This window comes from Carassius auratus, unplaced genomic scaffold (genome assembly GCF_003368295.1).
Source record: "Carassius auratus strain Wakin unplaced genomic scaffold, ASM336829v1 scaf_tig00214183_4049273_7079891, whole genome shotgun sequence".
NCBI lineage: Eukaryota > Metazoa > Chordata > Actinopteri > Cypriniformes > Cyprinidae > Carassius > Carassius auratus.
In genome coordinates, this window is record NW_020527547.1 from 821,689 (window position 1) to 849,456 (window position 27,768).

A 27,768-nucleotide genomic window follows, 5' to 3' on the forward strand; every position below is an offset into this window, starting at 1 on the left:
ATATTTTTGCCACAGCAGCACTTTCTTGTATGAATGGAAATACTTAAATGACCTGCTACCTGGGCAGGGTACAATCTGAACACACTGCATTATATTGTAGCTGACTATTCAGTGTGCTTGACCTTTCATTTGGAGTGTGACATTTTTATAAAAAATTGAGATAAATACGTATTTCCAAATTAAACTTTCAATATAGTCATGTTATGTGACAACAATGTAGCCTACTACTGTTTGAAACATTTATCATCATATACTGTTTACTTCTGCCACATTCTATTATTAAATAGTATGCAGTATACAGTATATACAGTGCAGTAAGCAGTAAACTAGCATTCCATACCAAACATGCTGTTAGTGTAGGGTTCAACCAGTTGCTTTTATTTAAATACACTCAAATGGGCACCCCGCTGTGATATATTTGGAACAAAGCAGACTGCAAAAGACAAAATCTAATCATTTAACACTTTAAAATTTGTTATCTGTTTAATAATGAGAAATTCTGCACAAACTTTTGCTGCATTCAGACACCTTATATAACATTACTGACTGCTGTGTGACTATGAAGCTTTTTGAATGCAGATGTATACACCCACATGGGCCAAGAGATAACGTTCTAAGAAGGTTAATCCTTTTATAAGGAAACTAATTATATTCCACATTCCACATGTTAGGGAAGATATGTATATGTTTGTCTAATCTGGTGTGTGGGTTTTGAATGACAGAACAAATCTTTGTATAAACAAAAAACTTTAGCATTAAATTTTTTTAACTGTCAAAGTCCTGTTTTCATTTAAGTTCTAAATCGTTTTGGAATTAAACCATCACTTTATCTGGCCTGTAGGAGATACACTCAAGAAATCAGTCTATAAAGAGAAAACATGATTCATGCTGTGACGAGGGTGACTCACCTAAGCTAAAACAGTAATTTGCATTGCAAGATTTTGTGAAGGCCTGTTCACACCAACACAAATGTTCGGCACCAAATTTAGTTGCAATTGCAATTTGTTTGTTCAGGCCAATGCAAAAAAAAAGAAAGAAAAAAAAATCTGGCAGGCTGATTGAAAATACAAAATCACTCCCTGACAGTAGGTGGTGCTTATAGATAATGAGAAATGCTCTGGTTAACAAAATTATTTTACTTACCGTATTTTTCGGACTATAAGTCGCACCTGAGTATAAGTCGCATCAGTCCAAAAATACGTCATGATGAGGAAAAAAACATATATAAGTCGCAGTGGACTATAAGTCGCATTTATTTAGAATCAAGAACCAAGAGAAAACATTACCGTCTACAGCCGCGAGAGCGCGCTCTATGTTTTCAGTGTAGACTACAGGAGCACTGAGCAACATAGAGCGCCCTCTCGCGGTTGTAGACGGTATTGTTTTCTTTTGGTTCATTTCTCTCGGTTCATGTCAAATTAATTTTGATAAATAAGTCGCACCTGACTATAAGTTGCAGGACCAGCCAAACTATGAAAAAAAGTGTGACTTATAGTCCGGAAAATACGGTAATACTTTTCATCTCTGGAGCTCATCTGTCAAAGAGAAATAAATGGTGTTTATCAAACAACACAAAATAGAAGAGTACAGAGCCATTAGAGCCGGTTCCAGATCCTTGATCTGCTATTTAATATATATATTTTTTGTAAATAGTAGAGGAAGGATCTGCAAAATGGTCTGTAGGTGTGCGCCACTAAAGCAGAGGTCACACTTTCTTCATACACTGCAACAGTCATGATATGAGGGCACACTCTGCAGTGTCCTTTAAATTCAACACACAACAATTAATAATAAATCTACAATGTAAAACATACAATCTACTCCACTTTCCTGTAGCACTGCAGTTTTAATACAGCTAAGAGTCCATGCTGTCACATATCAATCTTCTATTGGTCACACACTTTCATGGTTTCAGAGTTCACCAAACTTGAACTTTGGAATGCAGCGAAATGCAAAGTTACTTTGGATGAGTGACCAACCCTTAAGATGTAGTTAATGTAACAGCAGCGGCTGTAGGCATGTGACCAAAAAGCTTATTGGTTTTTAACATTAACAGCCATTCATTCAAATGATTATTTTTATTATACCGAACATTCATCATAGTGTTAACAGGCCCTTAAATTGCAAAGTTTTCTCCTCAACTGGGTACTAATGTTGGCCTAATGGCAGTGGTCATCTTCTGAATCTATGAATACTAAAGAAAATCTGACTTGGCATTCAGTGTTATAACAGGAAATTAACAGGAAGTTGATACCCATGATAAACCATTCCAGTGTACAGCTAATTACTCACTCAGACAGTACTAATCAATGGACTGGCCCTTAAATTTTAAACGAGGTAGAGCCATCCTACAGAACCTAGTTCTACAATGGCATCACTACTTGTCTGCCATCATCACGTGTAATTGTGTCTGTTATCAAAACTTTGGAACGCTGAGGGTTTGGCCAGTTTCCTCGTGGACAGTGAGTCTGTCTTACCCTCCAGCCTTGCCCCGGCTCTGGCCTTCTGGAAAGGATTCCTGGAGCTTCCACGACCCTTGTCCATTTTCTCACTAATGGAGAAGCTCTTTTGGGAGTAGATGTTGGAGTGCGACTCCTCTGAAGAGGAGCAGCTGTTTGCACGCTCTAGTCTAGAAATTGGCGAGCAAAACGGACCCAGTGGGAGGCCGAGGCCCAGGTCTGTGCCTAATCCCCCACTGCTGCTTTGACCCCCCTTACCTGTGTGCGCTGACCCCTCTGCAGGTTCCTCTGGATCCGATTCTGCGTGACTGAGCTCAGCATCTCTTTCAGGGTGTGAGACGCCCAGGTCCTGGGGTTTATCGAATGTGAAAGAGCCTCCAGGTGAGTCAGACCTCTCTGGGACAGGGTAAGGGGTAGAGACGCAACGGATGTCAATGCAATCAGTTATGCTGGTATATTCGGCTGCCTTTACCTGCACGCCCATGCCGCCATAGTAACCACGTGAATTGAACATCAGGCTGTGTGACTTAACCAATGGTGGCTCATCCAGAAACAGAGGCCCTGCTGTGGATAGGAAGCGGCTGCTCTTGGACCGCTCGAGAGCACCAGCTGATGGCGGCGGCGAGGGGTCCAGGTCCCAGGAGGGCAAGGTATCTGGCAGAAGGTGGGCAGAGCAGAGTGATAGGTCAGCGGCAGCACTGTCCTCAAACAGGACCGTGCCATCCGACTGTCTGTCACTGCCCCCTGCCCTGCCACTGCAGTCCCGCCCCCCTGAGAGCACCACATCCATGATCTCAGAATGGAGAGATGAGTCTCGAGCAAGAGATGGAACTGCCCGGACCGGCTCCAAGAAGCTCTCAGTGGGCGGGACGTCCTCTGAGGCAGAAACATAGATGTCTATACAGGAAGAAGGGCGTAGCTGCTGGTCCACAGATAAAGTATTCAAAGGTGTGGGCTTGGACTCTTTGGGACCTGCTCCTGAGGACACAGACTGTGAGCTGTTGGCCCGATGGAGGCTGAACAATCGGTCTTTAAAGAAGCCTTCTCCTCGATCTGCACCGCTCCTATCCTTGGAGGAGTGGCTTACATAGAAGGAGTGACTGCGGACACGTGGGGCCAGAGTGGTTGGAGATGTAGGGGAGATAGACTCTTCGCCACCCTGCTCCAGAGACTCCTGTAGCCTGTAGGAATTGCCTTCTTGGCTGTTGAAACTGCTCTGGCGCAGGATATAATTTGTATCTGTGCAGTCAGATGATGTCCTGGACCGGGCTTTGTTGACTTCGCCTCGATCCATACCAGCAACCCGCTCCAGTGCCACAGTGATGCGGCCGATCATCTCCTCCATCTGGGCGAGCCGGATATCCACAGTCTGCAGGGATGCTTTCATGAAATGTTCCCTCTCATTCACTTCCTCAAGACGCATTGCCATGTTCTCCACCCTGAATGATCAGAGATTAGACAATTCCATTAATATTTATAAGGCCATTTCCAAAAATCTACATCTAGTAATGTTGTGTGGGTTCCACTTCATATTACATTTTTGTTCAAATAAATGTAGTCCTGGTCAGAATGAGGGGCTCAAAAACAAATATCGAACCAATCCCAAATCCCTTTTGAACAGTAGTGTACATAATTAAGCGCTTATTAATTAAAGTAATATGTGTTTTTAAAAAGATTATATATTACGTTTTGTATTGTTTACGTTTAAATGAAAAAAGACTTTCAAACTGTGGTACAGGGACCCCCCGAGGCCACAAGAGGTTGCTAGAGGGTTTGCAGAACATATGAGAAAATTATAAAATAAACAAGTTTACAAAATGAATTATTAGTGTTCTGTTCATTAAGTTGACGTTACATTTAAATATTTATTAGATATATTTAATGCAATATCTTTTTAACATGCTGTTCTGGAATTATATATTTTTGTGAAAAGAGCTTGTTGTCACATTAAGTCCTCAAATTTAAGACCTCTTAAAATCATAATTAAGACTTGTACAATTTAAGACTTTTTATATTCTTAAATTTGATACTTTTTAAGACTTGTAATGACCCATGTAAACCCTGAAAAATGTTTTGTCTTCAGGTTGATATATATAAAACTACTCTGAAGATGGTTAGAAAAATAAAATGCAATGTCAAACTTATTTTAATTGGCTGTGGCTTCAGTGACCATGTAAAAGCTTTTTCAACTTTTTCAACGTCAATTCTTAATATTTTTCTCACAACGTATAAATGGGTCTGTATATATGAAAATATATACTGTTTATATATTTTAGGAATGTTATCTCTTGCAAGGGGGATGATCATATTTGGGGGTTCATGCCATAAAACACTTGAAGACCTCTGGTTTTAAATAGAGAGAAAAAAGTGTTAATGTTCTGTTGTGTTGTCTGAAATGTTTTAACCTTTCAGATGTCACGCGTATCCTTTCATCATTGGAGGAATTGAAGCGGTCATCTTTCTCTCTGAAATACTCCTCCATGCACTGCTCTTCAAAGTCATGTACCTTCTTCAGTTCATCTTCAGTAATGAAGAGCTCTGTAGGGGGAGAGTTTTTTCTCACTTGTCACTTTTTTGTATCATAACAGTGAAGTCAAAGTGTTTTCAGTTGAATTTAACTTTAATTTTAAAATGTTTAAACCATGCCTTTGTTGTGTAACATATATACTTTTACATGGCAGTATTAGATACACAAGTTAATGTTTTCATGTTTTCAAACAGAAATATCTCACTATTAAAAAATAATCATGTTTGGCAAAAGATGGTATCAAAGAGAATCTTTTAAGTCGACATGAGTAGGTTTCATTCTCATTAGTTGTATGATCTGAGAAAACTAAATGACTCTTGCTGTCATTTTAAAGCTTTCAGAATATTGCAACAGCGTTTTATCACTCACTCAGCCCATAGTCCCGCTCATCCTCATCATGTTTCCTCCAACGACAGCAGAGGTGTTTGAGGACCATAGTTATGTGACTGAAAATGATGAGAGGAGGAGGAAGGACAGGCCGTTCATGGAAGGTCATGATCAGCTGGTACCTCTGGAACTTCCACACCTGGTTGGAGATGGACTTCACTTCAAAGAATGTGTTACTGTGAGAATAAAAGACAATATTAGCAGCATACAAAATTGTTTTACTCATCTCAGCCTCAAAAGGTGTTCTCATGGACCACCCACAATCCATTCTCTGATGCAAAGTAAACAAATCTGAAAAGCGCTGAAAAAAAAACTGCAAATTACAATTAGATTGCCTGACTTAATTATGCCAATAATCAAAGAAATAAGCTATATTTTGTAGTCTGTCCATTGTTTAAAAAACACATATGATATAAATATTCATTTAACTTACTTAAAGACAGCAATTAGCAAATTAACCAGAAGGATGTTGGCCACCAGCAAGTAGCAGGCCATGATGGCTGGGACAATCCAAGCTCCTGTTTTGCAAGGTGGGAGAGGCACAATGACTCCTTCCTCTGTGGTGATGTTCTGACCACATGGAGCTGTTAAAATATTTATTATATATTATTGTTAAAACACACAACTGAGTGCTGCCCAAATATTAATGAACTGATTAGAACAAACAAATGGCAAAAAAGGTCACTTTACAATCACTCACTCCCTCTCTGACATGCTCAAATGCACCAAAATCAAAAAACCAGTCAGAAGTGGGTTGTGGATAAAAATTGAATGGAAAGACTATGCACCAAGTTGTGGAATTCAAATATATTAAAATATATTCCAAATGTAAAATTGCATAACCAATATATTTAAACATGTGCAGTGTTTAAAATATATTGATATTAAATGTACAGCATTCTTTTTGATGGTTGCTTGTAGCGCAGGTTAGAATGTATTGACAATACATCTTTCGTTTTTTCCAAATGGGATGGTTCAGTTGCTGTAGCTTTCAAAGAGAGGAAAGTCAGTCAGGTTCATATTAATTTACATATTTCTGAGTACATTTACTGGTTTCAATATTTAAAAATCACACCCAGAAGCCCAAAGTGAGAGAACTGAAGTAACATTGGTTATCTTAAATTCGCAATTATTTATTTACATTATTTTTCTTTTTGAATTCCAAATCCATTCTGCCAAAAACTCTGACAACTGAACCACGTGAAAAAACTTTCATATTGATGAGAGGAGGCAAATGCATCTTGTTGTTAAAGGATGTATAGCTGACATATGAGATGGTCTTTCCAGAAAAACGGAATATTCTGAACTTATTTGAGGAAACGCAGATGGGCACGGATGTTCATGCTCTAGTCAATATGCATAACATGTAATATCAAGCTAGTGGATTTTCCAGCCGTTCAGTTTACATTGTGCAAAGAGAAGGAAATTACACCAGAGCGATGGGATGTCTGTCAGTGCTAACTGGCTGTGGGAGGTTCATGATGGTGGCTTTAGCATTAACCAAGTTTCCAGTTTCCATGATAGGGTTTTTTTTTATTTGTTTTTATTTTTTGGGACCTTAAAAATTGAGTTGACATAGCACCTTAAACATTTGCCCCACCACGGAAACCTGGCCATTAGCCTTGCAGTGCCGTGCAGGGGTGTCGTACACTCAGTGACCACCAGTGGGGTGGAGATGAGGAGATGATATGGCTGTGAAAGTATAATGGCTCTGGTGACAGATAAATCTAGCAGAATTTATAAACTGGAAATTGCCTATATGGGATGGACCACTGTAACGCCCAGGTCCTTGAGTGCGAATGTAATTTTCAACCAGCCAGAGTTTGTCTTTCACTTTGTGATGTAGCTTCCTACTATTCACATCTGAAACAAAGAACGAAATCGTTATTTCAGCTCTCTTATCTTTGGGCCATCCATCTCTCAGCACACACACACACAATCAATTGACAGTATGCAGACAACAAGCAAACACACTATAATGAAAAAACCCTAAGACACGTTTTTACAAACACTACAGCATACACTTCATACACAAGTCTATGTGACTGATGAACTGCTTTAGTAGGAGTGTACTGATTTAGTTCAGGCATAAGATGTAATATCATAAATCTGACAAGAGACAATAACAACATTACTGCTGCAAAACCTGATTGGTTATACGGTAAGAGACAAGTCAAACATCTTTATTGTTCATCATAACCTATTATTGGGTAGAATCATTCAGTCTGATAATAATTGGCACTATGAAATAGGCTCACCTTGGTATGTGGGTCAAAGACGTTAAACTGTCCACATCAAAAGAAATGTACAAAAGTGATTTTATGTAGAAAGCACATTAAATGTAAGCAAAGTGTCTACTTTCAAGGGTTTACAGTAAAGTTTTTGGAGGATAAAATGTCAAAATTTGGTTGAAATAATTTTAAATTGTCATTTAGTTTATTTTTTATGTAAAAACTCAAACAACATGCTTATTCTGACCTGTACATATTAAAACATATAAAAGAATTAGCGAGCATATTACATTTTATTGTGGTTTAAATGAGTAAAAAAATTCTTACTGACCAATGGACAAAACCTAGGATAGTGGCACATTTTAAAAATTAGTATTTGGGGTGAAAGTAATTCATTTTTTGATGTCATAAATTGAATTTTGTTGTAAATATGCCTGACAAGACTGTTACACTGAATTACATTTTTGTGGGTCTCTGTAAATCAGGGAAAATGTATGAAAACACAAAAATTTGCTCTGAAAACACAAACATAATTGCAATTAAATTAAACAGAAAAGTTTTTCAATTTTGGGGGGAAAAATAATAACAATTTAAAGCAGTATTACACTAATCGTTTTTTAATCTTTGACCCATGTATCTTTTTGACTATAATTTGATTATTTTTTATTTAGTCTGAGTGAACTAAATGGTTACAATGCATGGTTCAAATCATAATCAAATATTTGTAACTATACAGTATATACTGATTTTCAAAAGTTTGAGGTGAGTAAGATTTATTCTAAACAAATTTTACATTTGAACAATTAAATTACTTTTTTTAATATAATAAATGTATAGTTACTTTAAGAACACATAAAATAGATCAAAAGTAAAAGAAATGACTCTCTCTCAAAAAAAAGAAAAATAATAATAATAATAATTAATTAATATAAATGCTACTTGTATTATACAAATAAATAAAAAAATCTACCATGGTTAAACTGTAAAAAAAAAAAAAAAAAAAAAAAAAAAAAAAATCCATAGCACCATATCAGTATATTTGAATGATTTCTGAAGAATCACGTGACACTGAAGACTGAAGTAATGATGCTGAAAATTCAGCTTTACCATCACAGGAATAAAGTACATTTTAAAATAAAACATATAAATACTGATATATATTATATATTATTTTTAATTGCATCTGTATTTCTGCAACTGTATTTCTGACCAAATAAAGCGTAATAAGCACAAAAGACTTATTTAAAAAAACATCAAAATATCTTACCAACAGTACCAAAAATGACATCAGAAGTACATTACACATCCCAGGGAGATCTTACTTCAATGCTACTTTTTGTGATTTTCAATTTTGTGCTCAAATACAATGGTTCTGTGGTCCGCAGGAAACTTTCACGTGGGCTATAAGATTACAATTGTATATTATTAGCTTTAATATCAGAATACTTTAACAATTAAAATGCCAAAACATGATATCATATTCAAGACAGTTAACATACATGTAAGACAATTCTCATAATATCCCATCAAAATACACCGCTGACTATATATATATGATGCTATGATGCTTCTCCATCTGCAGTCTTACAATGAACCCCAGAAAACATTCTGAAACAGCAGCATTGATCCATATCGTCCTGTAATGAGTGCAGCCATTTACAGAATATGAGACCATTTAAGAGCACCCACACAAGCACAACCATGCATCACAAAATTCGATCCAGACTGTTTTAGCTTTTAAATGTGAAGCTTTCATCATATCTGTGGGAATAATAATGCTTTCAGAGAACACCACATTTGTTCATACAAGCTGACCAATAATGAGACGTTATGCACTGAGGAGCTGTGAAACTGAGTATACCCAAAATGCCCATGCCTGCACCCAAGGTAAATGTTAGTATCAAGCCAGCCTTACGGTCGATTTGGTCAGCAAACACTTCTCCGTAGATCATCCAATACGGCATGAAGAAGATGTTGCGTGCCAGCATCCAGGACGGGTCCTCATTGGGATTGAGGATAGCCTGCCGCGCCACTCCGAAACTCATCAGAACCACCAACATGATGATCACAAAATACATCATGTCAATCATCTGTGAAAAAAGAAAGATCAAGAGCATTAGAATCCATGTCATACATAAGAAATGTTTACTTTAAAGTAAAATGATTCAACCTCTCTATCAGTCTCTCTCACCATCTTGCCGATCATCATGACATATGGACCCAGGTATTTGTTCACTCCAAAGATGTCAAGCAGTCGTATGTACCAATAGATGATATTGACACAGTAAATGACCCTCCCGTAGCTCATCAGGGGCGGGTCTTGCAGGCGAAGCACCATCCCAATGGAGAAGATGAGGATAGCCATGAGGTCAGTGATGTTCCAGTACTCCTGTAACCACACTTTCACCTTCTGCAGGAGCTTCCCTGGCTCTGACATGAGGATCTGAGAGATAGGAGAAGTGAAACAGTAACACCGAGCCTTGACGTTAGACAAATGCCCTTTTCAAAACATCTTTAAACAAAAATAAAGTAAAAACAGTAATGTTGTGAAATATTTTCCAATTTATAATCACTGTTTTCCATTTTAATATATCTCAAAATGCAACTGACAAAGGTGATTTTTTTAGGATGGATATGTTGGGCAAATTAAGTTTTCAAAACAACCATAAACCAGGGACAAACACACTCCAAGAAGTAAAAGCATTTGCATTTACTCATTTCCACAAGAGGGCAGTAATACACTGTTTATTTGAAGGAGTTGGAGTTTATAACTGAACTGCAGCTGTGTAATTATATGCAAATGTAATTATTAGACACTGCTTATGAATAATAAACGATCTTTTCCCACACTTCAGGGAATAAAGGGAACCGTTTTGTTTTCTCACTGAGTTCTAATGAAGTCTCACCTCTCTCATCTTCTCGATGCCATTGGTGAAAATGTAGGCAATAACAATCCACTCCTGAGGAGAGGGCCACAGGTCCATCTTCACCAGAACAATATAGTTGAAGAGCATCAAGTATCCTACATAGGCCAACTGTGGGAAGACACAACAACGTGATTGAGTGGGGAAAAAACACACTCTTTGGTCTGTTTCAGCTCAAATTGTGAGAAGTGAAACAATGAAAGTCTATTAAAGTCAAAGAATGCATGATCATGATTATTCTAGTTTTACTAGTAAGTATACTTCACACCAAGCACATTTTAGAATTTTAGAACTCTAAATTTGATTTCTATTTAATTTTTCAAATACACTACTGCAGTTAATCTTACCACAAAACATTTGAATAGTATTGTATCTTACCTTATTTTTCAATACATCTTATTTTTCACTCTATCATAGTTTCTAGTTTCAGTGTTTTTCATTTTTCGTTCAGTTACCAAAGCTAATGCGGTAACTGGTACTATTTGTAAATGTTTAGCAGCATTACATTTCTTAACACAGTCTAGTAATATTTACATCTGGTAAGGTCAATTTTATTTCATTTTAGTTTCAGAACTGAGAAAATTTATTTTTAGTTTCAGCATTTCCAGTTAGAGTTTTTAAAAGATTTTTTATTATTATTATTATTTTTATTTTATTTTATTTTATTTTATTTTACTTTATTTTACTTTATTTTACTTTATTTTACTTTATTTTACTTTATTTATTTTTTTACTTTTGCAATGTTTTATTTTATTAATGAATTAATTTGTTTTGTGAAAACCGCAGAAAGATTGACACTCTCACAAACAGAGAACATAAATACTGTTCAGTGTAAATAGTGACAGTGTGATGGGAAAAAGAGAAAGCACAAGCATCGAAAAAAAGAGAAAGAATAGGTAAACAATGAAGACACAGAACACGGAACAGAATATTTCATCTTTAACATTTGTCAAATTCATTGCCTATATTTAAAACATAGATGAGGCCAAATCTCAGCTGTTTGTATCTGAATTTGCACATTTCTCCCCCTGGACTTGATATGGTATCTATCAATATGAATTTCTCTACTTTATTTGAAAGTGAAAGATTTCAGACGACATTTCTCGAAAGAATTCACACACAAGGTATTTTTATGTTCATATACAGATTTGATATGCTAAACACACTGAAGAATACTGTATGTCTTTTTGTACTTAATAAGAGCACAGCCTGGGCTTTTACCGTGTGAAACCAGAACTTGACGATAGGGGCGTTGTAAAACTCATAAATTTTGCGACCCACTGGAATCAGTCGATGGCGGTTCTGAACCTCTTCCACCCTTTTCTTACGCGACGCTTCTGAACTGACATTTCCCAGCATAGCCTGGGAAAAGTACAGAAGATAGAAAGAGGAGAAAGACAGAAAGCATTGCTTTAACACACCACTTACATAGTGTGACTTCTCACCCAAAATTGCATGCAGCTGTTTTAAACACTGCAAAGCAATAATGAGTGTCGAAGAAGGTGAGATATTCACTATGAACTGGGCATTGATGATTCCTCTGGGAATGATTGTGTGGAAAAAGAAAAAGAGAGAGAGTGTTCAAGAGAGAGAGGAAGAAAGAAAAGAGGAATGAAAATGCCCAGTGTCATGAGTTGTTGGGAAATCCTTAATCCAAGAGTGGGGAGCTTATCCCATAAATGGAAAAATATGGTGCACTCTTGGACATCATGGCAGAATTGTATTGCAACAACTTTTCTGCTGTCAAAGTTGTTTGGTTGAGCTTTGCTGCAGTACAGTCTTACAAACTATACAATCTAAAAGTAATGGAAACAGTTTATTTCACAGCTTATGATATGCACAGGAAGATCCAATTTTGGCACAGACATTTTAATGTTGTATCAGAAAACAATATTGCAATTACAGTGTATTTTCTGGAAGAGCATTTAGATAAATTGCAATACAATTGTCATCTTGTGTTGTAACCTCACATATCTACAATAAATTCATAGTGAAGTGAGGGGCATAGCTTCAGTTTTTGGAACTGTGTTGTACAAGATCAGGTCAACCCAGTCACGTTCTGGGAAATGTAGTCCTTCTCAGTTGTTTGGACCAAGTAACTCTTGGACTACATTTCTAAACTAGTGGCTTGGGTAGACCTGTTTCTTTCGAGCAGTAGTTCTCAGACTGTAGAGGATTTCAAGTGGTCCACAAGTTGCTTGGCTGATTTAAAAAACAGAAATAAATAAAAAACTATGTAACTGAAAAAAACACCAATTAATTGATTGATTAATAAACTCAAAACAATTACTGTAAATAATTTAAATTTACCTGTGATATTGTTTTTTGTTGTTGTCTTTAATAATGTAAAATGTAGATATTGTACACTACTGTCCAGAAGTTTGAGGTTGTCAAGATATGTTAATCAAATAGTTCATCTTATGTTCATCAAAGCTGCATTTATTTGATTTAAAATACAGTAAATACAGTAATATCGTGAAATGTTAAAGTAACCGTCTTCTACTTTAATTTATTGTGAAAAAAGCTGATTTTCTGCAGTCATTCCTCCAGTCTTCCGTGTCACATGATCCTTCAGAAATCATTTTAATATACTGATCTGCTGCTCGAGAAACATTTCTTATTACTATAAATGTTGAAAACAGTAGTGCTTCTTAATAAAAAAAATTTGCAGCATTTATTTAAAATCTTTTATGACATTATAAATGTCTTTGCTGTCACTTTTGATCTATTCAATATTCCTTGCTGAATAAAAGTACAATTAAAAGTTACTGACCCCAAACTTTTCAACAGCAGTGTGCACTACCATTCAAAGTTATCAAAACATCAAACAATACTGATATTTAAAAAATCATAAATGACTATTTCCAATTGAACATTTAACTCTCTGTTTGTCATCAGCAGCACTGACAGCTTATGCATTCTGTTCGTCAGTTTATGAGATATTTATAAGATTGCACCATTATAGCACCAGTCTATACTCTGATGTTTTCCTCATCTTGATCATCTAGGCCATCCACATCTCGCTCTGTGTTGTTAAGACAGTGTACAGAACAGCCTTCATTTTTCAAAAAAACAGAGATGTTTTTGTTTTTAGCTATTTTTAAAATCAAAATTTGCCTCTAAAGTGTACAGTGACAGTGACAAGAAATCCAAGAGTACTCAGTAGTTCAGCAACTAAAAAAAGACACTGTTCTGCCATTTAAACACTTCATTAAGCAGCAAAATAAATTTAGGCAGAGCTAATAATAAGAAAAGTTTTCCCATTACCATCCCATTTTTTTGTAATAGATGTAGTAATTGCTACTGAAATCAATTAAAATTGATATTTTATTTTATTAAAAAAAGAAACTATTTCAAACAATAGCAATATTTTATAATATAAAAGGGTTTTTGATTTTACCTTGATACAATAAATGCTACAATGGTGAACAAAGTCTTAGAGTTTCCAAACTTCTGAATGGTAGTATAATTGTTGAGTGCAACTTATTTGTTAGCAAACACGGCTCATTTGTACAGTATTTCAACAAAATAACAAAATTATGGATCTGTAAAAATGGAAAAAATGTCAAGATATTGGTAAAAAATTAAGGCTACACTAATCAAAACTTTACGAAATTACTTTGAAGTAGTTGCTGTTTCCACCCACCCCCATATTAGGAGCTGTTTAAGTGGTCCGCCAACTGAAACCATTCAAGAGCCACTGCTTTAGATCAACACTTAATAGCTCACAATGGAAAACTGAACAACAATTTTCGTGCAGTTTTGTGTGAAAGTAAGGAGGCACTTCTGGTTCAACTTAAAAGTGAAGGTTGTGAAGGAGATGTCAGATCAAGTCTGCTAGCATAACGCAAAACAAGCCTTCAACATGCACAATGGTGTGGTATATGCAAGAATGATAATAGCACAGGCAGCATTCAGTCACAGTACCGTACTTCAGACGAGACCTTCGCTAAAAGAAAAGAAACAGAGAGGAGACAAGGACAGAGGCAGACGGAGACACGCTACAACTCCACAACCACGCGTCTTTGCTTTGACAACGAGGAACAAAAAAAAAAAGGGCGAAGTGGGAGAAGGGTGTAGGGTGGGGAGGTCAGAAAAACGGCAGGGTTGCTACGGATCTCTAAGAAGAGGAACCACGGACTCGGGGAACAAAAGCGAAATAAAAAACGGAAGCATATTTGAGAGGCCAAATTGGGGGCAGGACTTTCACAGAGCATGTGGCTAAGTGTGTGTATGTGTGGACGTGGTACGTGTGTGCTTGACTACAAGCTACGAAACGAGGCTAAGGTGGATGCTCTCACCACGGAGTTGTACTGCGTCTCACAGTAAGATCTTACTGTGAACTCCATGTCATCCTCCTCTTTCTCCTTAGCTTGTTTCTCAGGTTCATCCACATCCTTCTCCTGCAGGTAGGTGTCCTGATCCTGTGGCATGTACGACATCTCGTCCTTATTTTTTAACTCAAGACTCAATATGGAGGGGGGCAGAAGCAGGCCTAAGATAACCTGGCAGACAAAGCAAACAGAGTTTAGGAGAAAAACCCACTTACTTTTCATTATTTAGAAATCGGTAGCCCAGCTCCTGCAGTCACAGAATGCTTGTGATGAAGAAATACCTGTGAGATATGAAACACCAATATCCCCACTGAGGTCTGAACCAAAGGCAGAAATAAACCATGCAGAAAGGGAGAGAAACTCAAGGAGAAGCCCTGAACAGCTTTTTTTAAGGACTGATATACAGTATACTGTATACTGTATGTCTAACAATGTGTCTATAAGTTAAAGCTTTGACTGTTCATGTTTAAAATGACCTGGCTCTTCCAAGCTTTGTAATGGCAGTAAATGAGGGTCGAGATTTTGAAGCAAAATTAAGTGCATGGAGATTAATAAAGGCCTTCTAAAGTGAATCAATGCATTTGTGTAAGAATAATATCCATACGTATAACTTTACAAACCATAATCTCTAGCATCCACTAACTGTGCTAAGTGTGTTCATGCACTTTATTTTGGATCAAAATCTTGACCACTTTTCATTGTCATTATAAAGCTTTGAAGAATCAGGACATATTTCATATAACTCTAATTATGACCGTCTGAAAGAAGACATAGCATGGCTTGAAGGTGAGTACATCATGGGGTCATTTTTTGCAACTTTGGAACCTGAAGTTACAGCAGCAACATTGTATATGCCAATATTTCCCATTTTTATGCTGTTTTCTGTAACAAATGTGTCCAGATTTGATTACTGTCTTCTCATAACTCTGTGAATTTAATTTCTTTACATAGCCAACCAGCTTAATTTGATAATTGGACTAGAGATTAAGAAAACTATTGCTGAAACAGCAGTTGCTGGCCTAATGTTGATGAGGACATGGTAAATATAACAAAAATGACTGATTCAGCTAAGAAAAGACTCACTTTGGAAGGCAGTTTCACCACATATTATGGCAAATATACATGTTGAATATAATTTTATATATTATATTACAAACAATATGAACCAAGAGTAAGCCCTCTGCAATAAGTGATATTACTGTATGTAATACAGTATGTTTATCAATGAAACTATGGTCTTTCTCCCAAATCTGACCTTTAGGCCAGAGTTCTTGCGCATACGCAGACGTCCCATCCACATGTCAGTGAGTAGCATCTGGCTGCACGTGTGGGCGATGAAGTCCCTGTGCTTGGCAGCCACGGCCAGCTGCAGACAGGTGGCATTACTCCAGTTCTTCAGCTCGTAGGTTAACAGCTTCATGGCCATCTGTTCATCCTGCTTATACGACTGATCGAGCAGCTCAACAGCCAGCTGACCGAACTCCCTGATGGATAAAAAAAAAGGAAAACAGAAAAATCTGTGCCACAGACACAATTATGTGCACGTGCAAACACACAAGACCATCGCTACACAAAAAACAACAGCCTTTTTTTAGGTATGCAAAAATACCATCACTAAGAGGAAAGTGTGCACATTAGACTTTTACAAATTTTAGACGAGTCTTTGTGGTCAGTCACTGTGTCTTTGATGGGATGCCAGTTTGGCACATAACAGATGGTCTCCCCAAACTTCCTCACCCAAACAGTTGTATACTCAACAGCAATGGGAACAGAACATGGAGATGAAATCCTCATTCTCGAGGTACTGTAACTAGGTCATTACACAGCTTTACATTCATACCTTGAGTTTTGATTGAGCTCTTGTGAAATGTCATCTACCATGTCGTTCTCGGATGCTTCGTGGGCCATTGCCTTACAGAGCTTACAGGCCACCAGCGCTTTAGCCATGGCCTCCTCGCCATGCTGCCAGAAGAACAGGGCCATCTTCTGCCGTTTCATCAGCACTGCCCAAACCATCAGCTCATGGAACGGGAAAGGAAAGTGATTGATTTCCGGGTCATCCAGGTCAATGTCTACTTCCTCCTCTCGCTTCTTTGTGGTCTTCTGACGTCCGCGCCTAATGGGCATGTCATCCTATATGGTAGAGATAAAAAAAATTAATTTTTTTTTATAATAATTTACTCATAATTTATATCCTGAATTTGGTAATGAATAGTAAGAGTAAAATAAATGTAGGTGATTATAGTGTTTGAATTGTTTTCATAAAAATCTCTGAACAAGCCTATACAAGGAGCATTTTCATTGTGAACCTTCATTACTTGAATCCAAACCTCCATATCAAAGCAAAGCTTAAAGAATTTCAATGAAACGCAGTGGGGATTTTATTGGAAAGCAGTGGGATACACGAAATTAAGAAAAAAATCTCACCTCCATTCCAAGCAGCTTCAGGGCTTTTGGCTACAACACACACACACACACACAAATAAAAACACATACAGGACAAAAATAACAAGACATGTCAGATTTGATTTATGCATTTTCCAAATCGTTTCACCATCCTTCCAGTACACATGTAAAAACGTGGCATGTTTAATGAGTAGTTAGGATTCTTTATCCTACGCAATGATGCATTTAGAGCATCTCTCTGGTGGCACCGCAGATGTCTGATCTATTTCAAGCCTATATAGTGGCATATGTAGAATGATGCATGTGCATATGTGCATGTTAGATAAAATGCACTTACAATATTGAAGTGTATGAATAGATTCATAAATACACACTTTTAGACACATATCATGTACTAGCAATCTGCTAAACGCTCCCATGACATTGGCATGATGGAGCAGTAATGTTAAATGTCCTGACATCCCCTGAAATCTGTGTCAGAGGGTCGAGAAGACGTGTGACTTTGATGCCTGAAAATGTGTGAGAAAAATCGATATCATCCAGGTGTCAGTGGCATGAGAATTTATCTTGAGTCCTGTTTACTCTGCACAGCTGAGGAGCCGCTATATGGAAATTTGCTCTGCACTGAGTATCTAGTTTGTGTTAGTTCCATATGCCAGCTCTCTGTGGCAGCTCTGATGGGAAATATTTTTCCCAGGTGGGTCATGCCGATAAAAAACAAAACAAAAAAATGAATAAAACCTGAGCAAAACACATTACAAACTTCCTTTAGAAAAATGTTTCCCATTTAGGGAATAATTTAGTGTTTGAAAAGCAAGTATAATTTTTTTTAATTGTGTTATTTAGAAGTGAATATATTTCTATGGGTCATCACCCAGCTACAAAGATGTTTTAATGGCACATTAACATAATAATAATACTGATAATATTTTGAGAATCTTTTAATAGGCCTTTTATGAGAATACAATAATAAAAGGAAAGAATAAAGCAACATTAGAAGTCAAAAGTTCAAAATTATGATCATGTTATGCTCTTACCATTCCAAAAGCATTCTTAAAATGTTATGACTATATTCATTACCATTCAAGTCATTCTATGCTGATTTGGTGCTTAAGAAATATTTCTTATTATTATCACATTTGCTTACTATTTTTGTATGCTTTCAATTTTTTGAGGAAAGAAAGTTCATAAGAAAAGCATTTATTTGAAATAGAATATTTTTGGTATGTAAGTCTTTATTGTTCCTTTAATGCATCTTTGCTGAGTAAAAAATGTTTAAAATAAATAAACTACGTATACGTATTGATGCCAATCTTCTGAAACTGATTTTCAATCTTTCAGCCAAGGCAGTCTCTCTCAGTCATTCCTGTAGAGCAGGGGTCCTCAACTCTAGACCTTGAGATCCACTTTAAACACACCACAGGAAAGTGGATCTCAAGGTCCCCTGCTATAGAGCATTGTGCTAACAATGCGTCTTTTTTACAAATTCATTCTTGAAATCATTGTATGATGCCCTTTTAAAGTTACATGACATTTTTTTTTAAATAACATACTCTTTTGGGTCCAAAAAGGTTGTGATATAGGGTCCGAAATCTCTTCCTGGTGTAATTGCAGCGATAGGCTCCACCCATGAGGTATTCAATTACCAATCCGATGTCAATCAGGCTGATGCGGTAGTCAGGGGGCAGGTTACCCTGAAGACAAAAAGGTTACTCATGGTAACAATAAACGTGTGCCAACAGTTATGGCTATGAAATTACAAACAAACCGTAAGGTCACCAACCAACCACAAGCTCGGCTACATACACACCCATACACTCTCACTCCACGAACACACTGACATATTGCTGGAAGGAATCAAGATAATTGAAGAAGATTGTCTGATTCACCTTGAGGTAGATCCAACTGAACCCTGGATATTCTTGCTTGGAAAGAACACACAAGGTCAGTGAGAAAGAATCATATTAACGGGACAAACAGCCCACTGAGACCAAGCAAGTCTAGAATCAGGGTTTGGTGCTATATTGAACTGACCGTGAAAACAATGAACCTCTCTACAAAAACAAAAACAATAGAGAGTAAGTGTGTTGGAGAGAGAAAGAGAGTGAAAACGAGAGAATGAATCCAATAATGGGCAGGACAAAGAAAGAGCACAAGGAAGTGATAAGGAGTGATGCCTCAGTTGCTAATTGAATGATTCGACTCACCTTTACATTTATGCCGATATTAGTGAGCTTTTCTAATTAGAGATTCCTCATCAGGGTGTTTAAATTTTGATTGTAAGACTTAACAGCATGAAGCAAACATTTAGTCCTAAGATTCCTCCTTTCATTTGATCTACGGGCCAAATCCCTTTTAGCAAAATGACATCCCACATCCTGCCTTCAGACTACGATAACTAGGCTCTACTCTGGTTCTGTAATTACCAACGCAGAGCCACCATAGATCCTCTAATCTGGGCTAATTACTTCTACCTCAGCAAATGCCACAAAATGCTTCAACTAGCTGATGATCAGAATCACAGGTGATGCTGCATTTCATTTGTGCAAGACATTTTGTTCTAGAGTTGATGTGACGATAATACAGAGAAGGACAAAGAGAAGACTAGACTCATGGTGTATCTGCATTGAGTCTTTTAAAAGTAGAATTTGCAGTTTAAGCACAAAAGGTCACTACTAGAAGACTGCGAAAATCACCACACTGCAAAAAGAAGACAATCATGTGCCCCATTATGTCTTGAAAATGAACCATACACAAGTGACTTGAGGAGCAACAAACCCATTGTTCTGACTGTTTAATAGTCTGAAAATCACTGAAACAAGAAGGAGAGGACACAGACAGAAAAAAGCAACTAATTGGCCAAATCTCTCTGTCAGGCTAAGAAGCAGGAAAGACACCTTTGCTAAATACTGAATGCAACAGAATTCTAAGACTAATCTACCACTTACATTCACACTCTGAAATCCACTCACACATGCATACACGTGCATACAGAAACACACACACACAGCTTCATGCACAGTGAATTCTTACCTTTTTCACATCTCTGACAAGGTGGTACAAGGTGTTGGATGGACCATGCCTCTATTTAAGACAAACAGAAACAAATATAACCTTTCACTATCAATGACATCAAACTACAAATAACAATTTAAAGACAAATAAGAACATGTGTGGTTGTTCCTTCAAAGGGATTGTTCACCCAACAACATGAGGGTGAGCTAATAATGCCACAATGTTCTCGGCGAACTAAACTTTTATGAAGCTAAATCTACCTGAAATCACCTTTAAATATTACTATCCAAGTAATTAAAAGTTACATGACATATTTTTGAGCATACATGTAGCATATTTGGATTGACTGACAAAATGTATTTTTCAGTGAATAAACCTATATTTTAATTTTAGATCATTCTAAATATTTACACACACACACACACACACACACCAACTACTTTTCAAAGGTCTGTTAATTTTTTTTTTTTTAAGATGTATCTTATGTTAACCAAGATTGCATTTATTTGATCACAAATACAGTAATACAGTAACTGTCAAATAATATCACAATTTTAACTAACTTTTTTATTTCAGTATATTTTAATATATTTTTTATTATTATTTGATGAATAAAACATTTTTTTTGTTTACTTTTGAACGGTATTGTACAGTATGTATAGGGAAACAGATGTACAGTAAAGTGGGACCCAAAAGTCTGAGACCACATTGAAAAACCAGGATTCAAAATCTCATTTAAATCTGACATAGCTATATTACCGTATTATAGAGCTCTTCAAGTCTGGACAGTGTCAGGAAGCGGTGCATGCTCACTCCATTCTCAATCAACAGCTTCACAAAGTCCACTCTGTCAAACACCAGTGCGTCCAGCATAGACTGCTCTAGAGAGCCCACCTAACCACACATGAACACAACTTAGAGCTCCAGAACACACATTACCAGTGCACAATAAAACAAGACATACAGCTGCAAGGCAATTAATCGATGTCATGATTTTAATCTGGTTGAAATGCAGCCTGCCATCATTAGCATCTACCGTGTTTAATTAGAGTCAGAGTTGCACAGAAGTGCTCCTCGTCCCCTCTGCAATCAATAAAGTATCTCTGTATCTATATCTAAATTACAGAGTTGGCGTGAGTGGATATTGCCTACAGGCCACTGCTGTCCATAAATGAAGATCTGGCTTCGAGCGATGTCAACTCTGTTCCAGGCCAAAGCAAGGCTCAGCTGATCTGGAGCTGATGCATTGGCCCCTAGACAGACAAGCAAAAGGGCACATAATTAAGGTTAGTTCACTTGCTTTAAAAAAATCATCCTTAAAAGCCCTGGGGAATATGTTAACGAGAACATATACAATGATGGATGCAGTGTGTAGCTAAATGCCTATTAAACATTATTAATGTTACAGTCTGATGTCTTTAAAATCACTGGCATGCTTAAACACCCTCAACTCCCATTGATTTACAAGTGCCTCGCACAGTGGAGAATCCAAAAAAAAAAAAAGAAAAAAAACCCCGGCTCTCACATCATTACAATGCATAGCATTATGCCTTTTTAAAAAGCTGATTCTAGAGATAAATCACAGAGGAAAGCACTCTCCAGTGTCTCTGGCACTTTGCTCCGCTCCTGCTTCAAGCTATTAAACCTTCCCCCTGAGCAGCAGGACATTTGTCTTTACTCATTCTGGCCTGGTGCTTCTACATTTTCTTTTATGAGGATAATCTTTCCTGACACAGTTTATTAAATAGACACCTCCATGGCTTGTCTAGGTGTTGCCATGCATTAAACCATATTTGCATAATCTCAGTTAAGTGCTCAAAAATATCCTGACCGTATCCATTCATGGGACATGGAGGTCTGTGATACTTGGAAATGGCCATGTGGGGCACCCTGTGCTTTTGTGGTTCATAATGTATACTGTTACTGTATTGATGTATTGATGAAACAAGTCCTCTGCAACAGGAAGGTGCTGTATCAACAGATAGTGGTCACATAATTATGTATAAAGTCTCTGAAGATGAGTTTTAATAGCTTTTTTTGTTGCTTTAACTCCAGCAGAGGTTAGTTTTATGTTCTTGCTTTAATTTCACACTAAACATCATAATAAATCCTGACACTTTTTCTATTTTTCAGACATTCACAAGAGTGTACAGTGAAAAAAAATGTGTAACCCTTTTTGCATGGCTAAGATAGAGCTACTGACAAAAGCATGTTATAAAATTGCATGTCTTTAGTCATTAGCATATCATAGACTCAGCAAACTAAATCAGCAAACAAATTATAAAAAAAAAAAAAAAAAAAAAAACATGTAATCGTAAGTGATAAAACTATGGCCTAGATTGGAATCTTAAAGACAACTTGAAAACACAAAAAAATTATTACAAATAATAAACTATATATGTATGTGTAATTTATTAGGTTAACATATAATGGGGATCTCCTTCAGAACAGGGAAACTGTCACTGACTTCAGCGGTGTTAACTGCCTGTGAAAACTCAAAAATGCTACATATTTTGTTCTTTTTTACTATTTACCAAATGATATACATCCCTTATACATTCATTAAGGGAAAATAAGAGAGCTGGGAACTGCATGGGTAAATCTTTCTTTAGACGTGCTGCACAGTATATGAATTATGCAAGAGCCATGCTGCTGCTTTCAGAGCAACACATGGAGCTCTTGAAGCAAAGGCTTCACTGGAATCCCGTCTTTTGATATGGGTTTAAAAGTGGGTCTTTAGAAGCATAGCCAGTAGAGCCTGCACTTTACTCACTCCTTTCAGTATTAAATGTAATGTTAACCTGACAATTGCAGGCACTTAAAAGTTGGGGTGGGTGGTAAAACAGAAGTTAGTGTGTGATCAGAAAAATCTCTGTTCTGGGATTTATCAGGGAGTATTATTTCCCTGATGGGGAAACTGTTTGAGATGTTTTGAGAGAGCCCTCATCATAATTTTACAACCAGGAATCACTACTTAAACCAGGGGCCTTCAAACATTTTCAGGACATTGATCACATGTTGGACAGACAGATAGAGCAGGCACCCTATTATCATATTTAAACTTTTTATTCAATATCAATATGTACTTGAATGTGTATGGGCGAGACAACTGAATATTAATCTAATCCCTCCCCCCCCCCACACACAAAAATCTGATTAAATTGAAATGATATATGAGCGAATCCCCTGCTGTACCACTGCAGACTCCTTAGATACATATGAGCATCCAAAAATGTACAAACATTACCTTTCAGAAGAGCTGTTAGAATGGCCAGATCAATGTCCTGGTGTCCCTCTGATCCCATCCGAAATACTGTTATCTGAAAAAAGGATTACTATTGCATTATTGCTGTCATCACATAAACATCACAACTGGTTTAGTATGATAGCATGATAAAGGCTAATCCAATCATAGTGATTACTGCTTTGCGTCTTGACTCTTGGCAATAGCAAAGAGAAATGACCAGAATAGAGCTAGGGGGATTTATGAAAATGCGCTGCATTTGCACTGTAATTGCAATTCTGTAATCACTGCAATGTTGCATATGAAGGGCACCTTGCAGCACCATGCAATGTGTGTATTCTGAATTCCATTAATCTTCACCTGTTATTTGAACAATCCACCTTTCATTCAGAAGCCATTTTCCATCTGTGTCTGGTATGGACTAATGAACTTATGTGTGGAAGTGGGAGGATTGGTTTAGCCTAATGTCAATGATGTTTTCATTTTCATCCCCTCAAGCCACCATGAAATTATGGTACTTTTAGGGTGTATGTGAGCTTGAGAGGTGGTGGTGGAATAAAGAATTGGAGCACTTCAGCGAGCTTAAATAATGGAACATATAATCCTTCAAAATGTCTTCAGAAATGATGTATAAAGCAATGGTGTTATGCTTAGGTCTTGTGTGGTGAGGTTCTGTGTGCAACATCTTTTTGCTGTTGAAATTGGAGAGTAAATGGAATGTAACCATATCGAACAAGCACTTCATCTCCTCCACAAAGAGTGTGATGATGGTCATTTACGGTAGTGACAGTTATTGATGACCCTGTGACTATGGAGGTGACCCATCTATGTGTGTGTTTGAGGCATGAGAGATATTGACCTTTAAAAAACATTTGTCCCTATATAGAGTATATGTCAATTTAACCCTTACCCTTTATCCTTTGAGATAACAAATTTCATGAGAGCAATGTATTTATTTTCTTTTTTCTTTATAATAATATTAATGATTTTTATAATAAATGAAAATGACAATTATTTGTGCATGTGTGTGTAAATTCCAAACAATCAACCTTAATTGATTCAAATAAATCAAATAAATAAATAAATCAAATAAATCATCATTACATCACACCTCTATGAATTTCTGCTAAACATAGAAGACATTTTGAAGAACGTTGGTAACCAAACATATGATGGTGCCCATTGACTTCCATATAGAAAAAAATACTATATGGGGCTCAGACCCCTTTTGGTTACCCACATTATTCAAAATATCTTCTTTTTAAGAAAAAAAAAAAATTCACATATGTCTGGAGCAACTTGAGAGTAAGTAAATAATGATGTGTACCCTTCATCATGTCTATCCAAACAAGTATGACATTCTTTCTCCTGTGGAACACAAAATTAAATATCCTGATAAATATTTAAAAAAAATATATAACTATTCCTAAAGCAACACTTTGAAATGACATGAAGTTCAATAAATCATAATAGAATTTACTTTTTTGGATGAACTATGCTTTTAAATTCAACACAGTACTCAAACAGAGAGAATCAGACACTGAAGGGCTGTACAGTGTGACATACAGTATATGTCATATATATATATATATATATATATATATATATATATATATATATATATATATATATATATATATATATATATATATGACATGTATATTTGCATGTACAGAACACAGCCACTTAATAGGGTGAAGTGATTTCTTTGTGCTTGTTTGTGTGTGTGAGATTTATTACAGCCTACTTTGAAGTTAGGGGTGTGTGAAATTATTGTTATTCTTTTTTATTATGGACGATTAAAATGTCCCCACAATCTACTTTTGAAAAAATATCACAGTATTGTGCTACAGCGCACATTCTATCAGATGAAGTTCTGGCGCCTCCGTTTCAATATACACTCACCTAAAGGATTATTAGGAACACCATACTAATACTGTGTTTGACCCCCTATCGCGTTCAGAACTGCCTTAATTCTACGTGGCATTGATTCAACAAGGTGCTAAAAGCATTCTTTAGAACTGTTGGTGCATATTGATAGGATAGCATCTTGCAGTTGATGGAGACTTGTGGGATGCACATCCAGGGCACGAAGCTCCCATTCCCCCACATCCCAAAGATGCTCTATTGGGTTGAGATCTGGTGACTGAGGGGGCCATTTTAGTATAGTGAACTCATTGTCATGTTCAAGAAACCAATTTGAAGTGATTCGAGCTGTGTGACATGGTGCATTATCCTGCTTTAAGTAGCCATCAGAGGATGGGTACATGGTGGTCATAAAGAGATGGACATGGTCAGAAACCATGCTCAGGTAGGCCGTGGCATTTAAACGATGCCCAACTGGCACTAAAGGGCCTAAAGTGTGCCAAGAAAACATCCCCCACACCATTACACCACCAGCCTGCACAGTGGTAACAAGGCATGATGGATCCATGTTCTCATTCGGTTTACGCCAAATTCTGACTCTACCATCTGAATGTCTCAACAGAAATTGAGACTAATCAGACCAGGCAACATTTTTTCAGTCTTCAACTGTCCAATTTTGGTGAGCTCGTGCAAATTGTTGCCTCTTTTTCCTATTTGTAGTGGAGATGAGTGTTACCCGGTGGGGTCTTCTGCTGTTGTAGCCCATCCGCCTCAAGGTTGTGCGTGTTGTGGCTTCACAAATGCTTTGCTGCATACCTCGGTTGTAACGAGTGGTTTCAATCAAAGTTGCTCTTCTATCAGCTTGAATCAGTCGGCCCATTCTCCTCTGACCTCTAGCATCAACAAGGCATTTTCCCCCACAGGACTGCCGCATACTGGATGTTTTGCCCTTTTCACACCCTTCCTTGTAAACCCTAGAAATGGTTGTGCGTGAAAATCCCAGTAACTGAACAGATTGTGAAATACTCAGACCGGCCCGTCTGGCACCATCAACCATGCCACGCTCAAAATTGCTTAAATCACCTTTCTTTCCCATTCTGACATTCAGTTTGGAGTTCAGGAGATTGTCTTGACCAGGACCACAACCCTAAATGCATTGAAGCAACTGCCATGTGATTAGTTGATTAGATAATTGCATTAATGAGAAATTGAACAGGTGTTCCTTATAATCCTTTAGGTGAGTGCAGGCTACTGTAGCCTTGTAAGGCGACATACACCCATAGTCTAATGTTAACTCAGAAGTAGAGTTACGATCACAGGACACAGCACTTACTAACAATCACAAAAGTACACTAAGTGCATCTGTTTCAAAGGTTAAACATTTCATTCACGCGCTGTTCACACGTGCGCTTTTTCTCAGCGCTTACACCTGAAGCTCGCGCCAACTACGAGCCTGTTAAACAGCTCCTGAATAAACTAAGTTGTCTTTCTCGTCTGACCGATTTCGCATATAATACTGTCAAAACAGTTATAGTTAGTAGTAATAGTTAGTAGTGTCTAAGAAAAAAAGTGAACAATTGAAAGAGAAACGGATGCGTGTAGCTCTTAAAGCAGCTTGTCATTAAAGGAATAGTTCACACAAAAATGAAATTTCTGACATTATTTACTCACTCACATGTTGTCCCAAACCTATATTAATTTCTTATAATAACTGAAGTAACATAAGAACCAGCAAATGTTTGATTACATCTTTAAAATAGCCTAACTTTTACATTCAACAGAAAAAAGAGTTCAGGTTTAAAACAACTTCAGACTGAGTAAATGATGGTATAAAAAATAAAACACTGAAATAATTTACAGACAACAGAATTTTCATTTTGGGTCAATGATTCCTTCAATATAAATAAAACAACAAAACACAGAGAAAGATCACTCACTGCTCTTGCTTTAAAAAATAAAGTAAAAATACTGAAGTGTATAGTGATTTCGGGTTGATGCTGACCATCAGCTTGTTTAGAGGAATTTAATCCAAATGGTGTATAGCAGCTAAATATATGACCTCTTCTAAAAGGGCCAGAAGAGTATCCCAATACAAAAGAGTGACCAGCAGACATGCTAAATCTGTGACAAACACACTATGCACTCAAGTAAAAAAATAAAATAAAAATAACTGTTGAGAGCATTAGCCTCATAGAGGAGTGTCATGGTACAGGTTAGTTTGCAAATTTAGTGTTTTATTTAGAATTTTTATTCTAGTCTGTTCTAGTGTGATGTGCAATATTGAGGTGTAAGAGATGTTATGTTTCTGCACTTTTCCATTTTTAGCAAATAAAGAAAAACTTAGTCTAAATCCATTTTTTGTGATGGTTTGTATT

At 36.9% G+C, this 27,768-nt stretch overlaps 1 protein-coding gene across 4 annotated transcripts in view; it reads right to left on the reverse strand.

Annotated features, from left to right (window-relative positions):
- Positions 1-1,442: 1,442 nt before the first annotated feature.
- Positions 1,443-27,768, reverse strand: part of LOC113091312 (transient receptor potential cation channel subfamily M member 3-like) — a 105,073-nt gene continuing 78,747 nt past the window's right edge. For 2 of the 4 annotated variants that reach the window (XM_026256740.1, XM_026256742.1), the window contains exons 9-25: positions 23,531-23,603; positions 21,436-21,536; positions 21,043-21,177; positions 20,302-20,352; positions 18,822-18,962; positions 17,290-17,319; positions 16,703-16,995; positions 16,118-16,346; positions 14,866-15,033; positions 11,750-11,890; positions 10,511-10,639; positions 9,796-10,047; positions 9,520-9,694; positions 5,807-5,957; positions 5,356-5,549; positions 4,865-4,997; positions 1,443-3,898 (exon numbers count right to left, since the gene is read on the reverse strand). In XM_026256740.1, the coding sequence (XP_026112525.1) occupies positions 2,395-3,898; positions 4,865-4,997; positions 5,356-5,549; positions 5,807-5,957; positions 9,520-9,694; positions 9,796-10,047; positions 10,511-10,639; positions 11,750-11,890; positions 14,866-15,033; positions 16,118-16,346; positions 16,703-16,995; positions 17,290-17,319; positions 18,822-18,962; positions 20,302-20,352; positions 21,043-21,177; positions 21,436-21,536; positions 23,531-23,603 (3,900 nt within the window). In that variant the 3' untranslated portion in view covers positions 1,443-2,394. Of the gene's footprint in view, positions 3,899-4,864; positions 4,998-5,355; positions 5,550-5,806; positions 5,958-7,128; positions 7,237-9,519; positions 9,695-9,795; positions 10,048-10,510; positions 10,640-11,749; positions 11,891-14,829; positions 15,034-16,117; positions 16,347-16,702; positions 16,996-17,289; positions 17,320-18,821; positions 18,963-20,301; positions 20,353-21,042; positions 21,178-21,435; positions 21,537-23,530; positions 23,604-27,768 lie in introns of all 4 variants that reach the window. The other 2 variants (XM_026256743.1, XM_026256741.1) reach the window with 2 other exon arrangements.